This window comes from Mus musculus, chromosome 2, assembly GCF_000001635.26.
Source record: "Mus musculus strain C57BL/6J chromosome 2, GRCm38.p6 C57BL/6J".
NCBI classification, from domain to species: domain Eukaryota; kingdom Metazoa; phylum Chordata; class Mammalia; order Rodentia; family Muridae; genus Mus; species Mus musculus.
The window spans coordinates 128,732,243-128,739,349 of record NC_000068.7 but is presented as its reverse complement, the minus strand read 5'-3'; the positions used below and the strand labels follow the sequence as shown (position 1 = coordinate 128,739,349).

At 46.5% G+C, this 7,107-nt stretch overlaps 1 protein-coding gene across 2 annotated transcripts in view; it reads right to left on the bottom strand.

The window, feature by feature from the left end:
* The window catches only part of Mertk (MER proto-oncogene tyrosine kinase), a 104,248-nt gene that overhangs the window by 63,813 nt on the left and 33,328 nt on the right, over nucleotides 1-7,107 (bottom strand). For both annotated transcript variants that reach the window (NM_008587.2, XM_006498860.3), the window contains exons 3-4: nucleotides 2,687-2,787; nucleotides 981-1,154 (exon numbers count right to left, since the gene is read on the bottom strand). In NM_008587.2, coding sequence (NP_032613.1) covers nucleotides 981-1,154; nucleotides 2,687-2,787 — 275 coding nt within the window. The remainder of the gene's footprint in view (nucleotides 1-980; nucleotides 1,155-2,686; nucleotides 2,788-7,107) is intronic.

Here is a 7,107-nt window from a genome sequence, read left to right as displayed (position 1 = left end):
AAGGGGGAATTCTGAGGCAGAAGATTGAGGGGAACGACTTGCATTTTAAAAGGCACACACACTCAACAAGTATTTAAGCTAAGGAGACGGCTGGACACAGGAGCGGGAGCTCAGTAGAGAGGGCAGGGCCCAAGACATAAAGTTCCAGGCAGCCATCCCACAGATGGCATTGAAACTGCCCGAGGAACTCAGCCAGGAGGGTGTGCCTCGGAGGGAAAAGGAGCTGGGCCAGGACTGAGCTGGGCACCCGATGTTCAGAACTGGCCTGACAACAAAGAAGATGCAGTGAAGAGGGAAGACAGCCAGGATCATGTGCCTTTTAAAACGTCCACCACTGAGACCTCAGGCCTAGATCTGCCTCGGGCACACAGCGGACCCTCCTGAACACTCGCTGAATGCATGAGAAAGGAAGAAAGGATGGAGCATGGCCACATCATCAGATGGAGCTCAGAAATGGGAACCAGGGGAGCCACAGAGGAGCCCATTGGCTTAAGCGGCACCGGAAACTTCAGTGGCAGCCCAAGAGCAGGAGCACAGCCAAGGCATTCTGGTTTGGATGGAGATCAAGATGACCATGGAATGTCAATTCACCAGCAGTCCCACCATGACTCACAAACTTCCTGCCACAGTGCTCCGTGACCGATCCACTTTCTTAGCATCCAACCTCAATTAGGTCTTTACTTTAGTGTTTCTATAGGGTAGTTCCTGCCAGGAAGGCAAGGCCACAGTGCCATGGAGATGTGAGCAGGGCTCTGGATGCCTGGGCTAGATTCTGTCAAGGGAGGCAACTGGACATCCCACTTCCTTTCCAATATACCTACTCCTCTCTAGTGTTCCCATACCTGCTTTTGCCCTTCTTGATTGACCACTGTTGGGGTATAGCAATCGGCACCAAAGTTTTGTCACCTTTACAGTTAGAGGGGAAGAAACACATGAATGCATGCATGCATGCAATACATAAGCATAATGCTTAGACTTACCAGGTACGGTTAGGACAGACGGGGACCTTTCCGGTTTTTCATTAACACGGCTGCTATTTTGAACCCAGAAGATATTGACGGGCTCAGGAGGGCCCACGGCCTGGCAGGTGAGGTTGAAGGCTGTGTTTCTGGTGACATTCACACTCTCAGGCTGCTTAATAAAGTAAGGGAGTCCTGCAGAGAGAGCAGGGCAGAGTATGCTTTAACCAGAAGCAGAGCTTTAAAGACAGGGATCGGGGGTTTCCCCAGGTCTGACATAGCCAATTGTCACCTCCAAGTAGAGTAAGAAAGAGGGCAGAGGTTTCTGACTCCCAGTCTATCCCCAGCCAGCTTTCTAGGACACTTTTTTTTCTAGGCACTGTGAGTGGTGATTCATCTGCTTTGGCCAGAATGGAATCCATAGCCGGCTTTTAAATCAGGTGTTTGTTGCTCAAGGGCTTGGCACTGGTTGGCAAGTTGGCCGTATTTCTCACCAAAACAAGCAGAGCAAGCAGGGAAGATGGCTGCATTTAAGAGTGCTCGCCACTCTTCCAGGGGATCTAAGTTCATCTCAGGAGCCACATCAGGCAGCTTGCAACTACCATAACTCCAGCTCAAGGGCTCTAGCGTCTTCTTCTGGACTCTGAAGTCCACCCCCAACCACCCGCACACACATGTATTTGTGTAAAACTAAAGCGTTTATAGCAAGCAGTTGTTACTTGAAGACATAATCAGCAAAGTTCTATAGCTATAATCCTAAAATCTACTGAAACTCCAAAATCTGGCCCACAAGGGAGCTGGGGAATTTTCAAAGAAAGCCAATGATTACTTGTTTGGACTACATGCCCAAAATTTTACCAGGGCAAGCTGGCTAGCCCCAACACTTAATCATGGGTTTTATAAACTCGTGTCTCACAAATCTGGTTCCACACAGGATAATAGGATTCTTTTTCTTTTCTTCCGTTTCAAAGCTTTCAAGATTCAGACTTTCCTCCAACTTGTGTACTTTCCTGGGATCCTGATAAGTAAGTTGTCTATTAAATACTGTATTTTACAAGATTAATTCCAAATGTAGGGATGCCCTCTTGTTGACTGATGCCCACATAATCCTGGCATCAGCTGTCCAGTCTGGAATGGGTCCAAAGCAAAGGTCCCTATGATTCTCATCCGAGGGGCAGTGTTTCTGTCTCTTCCCTCCATTCTTACCCATTGTAAGTATCACTCTCTCCTTTGTCCCTTCCTCCCCCCTCTCTCAAGCCTTCTGCAGTGGTCCTGGGCATCAAGTTCATGTGCACAAGGGAATGGGCATTGGAAAAGCCTTTTGGTGGGAATGGGATGTGGAAGGTGCGGCAGAGGGGTAATAAGATGGCGATGCTGCCAAGGACACTGTGGAAGGTGGCACCTCTTAGCAACACTTAGGCAATAAAGGCCCCATAGTGGAGCAAATGCTTAGCATGCACAATCCTCTGGGCTCGTGCACACACGCACATGGGCACATGTGCACACACACACACACACCAAGAGCCCATTATTACATCATTTTCTAAAGTAAAAATGAGAATTGTCTTGTAAAATTCCAACACTAATGGATCCATAAGGTTTACAGAATTATAAACAGACAGACCAACCCCCAGAGTGACAGACCAAACCCCCAGAGTGTCATTTAGGAGACATGTGACACAGGCTCTACCCTGTTCTCCGGCAACAGGATATGGCTTTGGGCTCACCTTGAACTTCCACGTATATGGGATCAGATACAATCTCTCTATTGTTCACCTTCATCTTACAGAAGTACGACCCATTGTCTGAGCGCTGCACACTGGCTATGCTTCAAAGAGAACACAAAAAGAAATTTGCAGTGACTATCTTTTGAGTCCCCATTATAGAAATAGAAGATCCTTCAACACACTTATCATGTGGTTAACTTTTTGTGTCAACATGGCCAGGCTGTAGTACTTGGTGGTCTACATGCTGCTGTAAGAATATGTTCCAAATGCTGTGAACATTTAACTTGGCAACCTTTGAGTAAAGCAGTTGACCCTCCCCAGCATGCGTGGGTCTCCTCTAATCAGCTGCAGACTGAGGTCCCCTGAGGAAGGTCAGCAGCAGTCTGCCAGGGTCTCCAACCAACACCCGGCTGGCCTCAGATTCGTTAATGTTTACTATAGTATGAATTCACTGACCCTTTCCCTCTCTTTCTCTAGTGTGTGCTCGAGAGTACATACGCATGCGGGGGCGCGCGCGCGCGCGCGCACACACACACACACACACACACACACACACGGTTGCTCTTGCACTCACATCTCTTGCTTTCATCCATCTTTGAATCTCTAATACACGTACTATCAGGTGTCTTGCTTACCATGGCGGCTTCTAAACCATGGCTTTGGTTATTCTCCTTCTGGAGAGTTTTGGAAATCTGAGGAGTTTTTGGTTGTCATTACAATTATGGAATTCCATAGATCTCAAGATCCTGAGCAATTGTTCTATATCCCAAATGGCCTTGAAACTAGGTCCTGCTTCTACCTTGCCTGGTCTCTAAGTATTGTGCAGAATATTCACCTGACTGCCTAAAATTGCAACTGTGAAAACAGAGGGCCGGTATCCTCTTGTCTGGTTTGGAATTTTTTGGTGTCCGAGTTATCTTTTCTGTTTTAGATTTATTCTCCCTCCACCCCCCACCCCGTGTATGCTCACATGTATGCTCACATGTATGCTCACATGTGTACAGATGCCAGAAGAGGCTGCTGACACCACGGAGCTGGGCTTTCAGGTGGTTGTGGGTTACCTAGCATGAGTGCTGAGAACCAAACTTGGTGCTCTTAACCAGAGCCTGTCCAGCCCCACCTAAACCGTCACTCTGGAAGGCAAGCATCACTGCCTTTACCTCAGACACCTATTCTGTGCTCAGGTGGTGGTGAGTTGGGGAGGGAGGCACAGACTGGGGACATGGGACTGTCTCCTTTTTTCCTTTCTGCTGGGATGGTCAGGCCAGCACTAGTACATAGAAATGTGTCTTTTGTTATTAGTTATCTTAGCTTTGCTTTGCTTATGTTCCAGCTGGAACGCCTGGAAAATGTCCAACCCAGCTGGCACAGGCCTGTGCCTGTGGTCTCAGCCCTCTGAGGCAGGAGGGCTGTGGGTTTGAGGTGAGCATGATGAAGTACACTCTGAGATCTCGTCACAAAACAAAAAAGCAACGTTGGCTCCTACTGCCTTCTTTCCACCTCTGCAGTGTGTTTACAATCAGCAAGTTATACAACATACATAAAAGCTGCATTGGAGACAGGCAAAATGGCTCAGAGGGTAGAAGCGATTGTCTGTCAGGCCTGGGGCCCTGGGTTCAATCCCTGGGACTGAGCAGGGAACCAAGACAAAAATCAGGGACAGGGACTGTGAGGCAAAGCACAGTCCTGACAGTTTCATGACCATGAGAGGAAGTAGAGACAGGGCTTTCTTTCAGAGTTGAAAACTAAGCAAGCTAGCAAGAAAAAAAAAAGTTATGGGAAACAGAAAGGTAGAATATTCCAGAGTACAGTACATGATTCAGCTAGATTTATAACTTCCATACCCACAAAAAGTATGAACCCTGGGTATTGATTCTTACCACTGCTGTGAACAAATACTGCATTGGCACAGCACTGTGGGGATGGGCACACATGCAAACATGTACAGGATGGAGTGCGTGTGGACTGAGAGTTCCAAAAAGATGCCTAAGGATGGGTGACCTCGGCCCCCCATAAGGAGGGACTAGGGGCAGGGATGGAGGGGAAATGTTTTCAACAGTTGAAATGCATTGCTTCAGGGGTTGGTTTCTTCTTCCATGTCTATGTATTTATTTTGTGTCCAAGCATGTGTGTGGTATGTATGTGTGTGTGTATGGTATGTATGTATGTGTGTGTGGGTGTGGAGGTGTGTATGCATATATGTGTGCACATGTGCTGCAGAGCATGAGTGTGAGTCAGAGGACAACTCTGGGGAGTTGGTTTTTTCCTTCAACCATGTGGGTTCCAGGGATCAAACTCAGATCACAGAACATGGTGGCAAGTTCCTTACCCACTAAGCCATCTCTCCCCTGCTTTTTGTTTTTGTTTTTATTATTTCCTGTGGTAAATTTGATGAAGCCATATGAAACATTGCCTGCATTTAATGCTTTTCCAGATGATCAGCCAATTACAAAATACTTCACAGATGCCAATGAATTGCAATATATGTAATAATTATGTATAATTTACTATATTATGTGTAGCTTTATTAATCATTGCTTTTTCCCAGTTATGGCTTAGTATATTCATTATTTAGGTCTATCAAGTACATACTTTGTTAATTTTACTTAATGCATTTATGGGTATTAATTTACATAATATATTTTAATTTCTAAATTTATAATTGCTCATGGTGCTTTAAAAAATCATGTGGGAGTGGTTAGATGCAGTTCTGCTGCCGAACACTAGCACAGGACAGCCCCAGACCGTGGGTTCTGGCTCTAGCATCGCTCTCCACCCAAGGTATGAAAATCCCATCAGCCTTTGAAATACTAACGTCTGGACCAAGAAGGCTGAATGAAGTGGTCCAGACTGAGCCGCAGCGTCTAGACAGGAACCACCTGGGCAGAGCTGCAGGGCTGGCACTGGGGGAGCCCATGCTCCAGGGCAGTGGTGGCTGGGCTGCCCTAAGATAGTCTCCTAGCAGCCAGCATCCCCATCCCTCAGCAAGCCAATGCTGGGCTGGCCTACAGGGAAATGTCTCCTGAGGAGCAGTTAAACTCTTCAAGTCTTCTTCAGAGAAATGCAAAGAGGCAGAGGTACAGTATGACTCTGCATGAGTGAGAAGCTTGGAGCTGTGAAACCCATAGACAGAGACGGTAGATAACTGTTACTGTAGGGGAAGGGCACATTCTAGGGACTAGGAATCTACACACTCACACACATACACACACACACATACTCACACATATACACACATATATACACAGACATACTCACACATACATACATACACATACTCACACACACACACATACATACACACATACTCACTTGTACACACTCACATATACTCACATACTCACACACATATACACACACATACGTACACACTCACACATATACACACACACACACTCACACATATACTTACACATATACACATTCACACATTCACACATACATACACACACACATATGTACACACACATATTCACAAATACTCACATATACACATGCATGCACTAACACATATACACACACGTACACACATGCACACACACAGGGTTTAAGTAGTTACTAATTTTACATGCAGTTTACCAAATACAAAAGCAAAAAGAAAATACAATTTAATAAATCAGTGCAAAGACCCATTGCCAGGCTTCTTGCTTTCGCCTGTTGCAAGAGGGTGCAATGAATAACCAAGTGAAGGATACTCTGGGCAAAGAGTTTTGTGACTGTGATTCAAGACCATGACCCTCAGATCCTGTGGTTAACAATAACTTTGCCCATGGTGCTTTGGCTAAAGGAATTGTACTCTTATTTTCATATTTGATTCCATTTCCCATCCCTTTCTTCTTCGCTCAAGGTTTTCTTTGCTGTGTGGCCCAGGCAGCCCTCCCACATGAGATCCTCCTGCCTCGGGCTCCAAACTGTTGAGATTACAGGCATGCTCTGCCATGTCCCACTTGATTCCTCCTTTTCTTCTTCTCCTTCTCCTCCCTACCCCCCTCTTCATCATGTGTCTGGGTGTTTCGCCAGCATGTACATCTGTGTATCATGTGTACGCCTGATATCCCTGGGGACCAGACCAGGGACTCAGATCCCTCAGAACTGGAGTAACAATGGCTGTGAGGCCACCATGTAGGTGCTAGGAACTGAACTGGGTCAAGTTAAGAGCCTGTGCTCTTAACTGCTGAGCCATCTCTCCAGTCTCTGGAGCCCATCTTAATTGTTACCAAGAGCAGTGGGATAAAAAGGTAACAATAGAAACTGGGGCCAGAGAAGGCCAAGTGTAGAGAAGCTTGGCTCATAGGGTCTATGCACTCCTACCTCAAAAACAGCAGGCACCTGCTCAGAGCCTGGGTGAGAAAACCCCAGGGACCTGCCTCCCTAGGGCTGGAATTTCAAGTGCATGCCGCCATATTCAGCTTAAAAAAAAA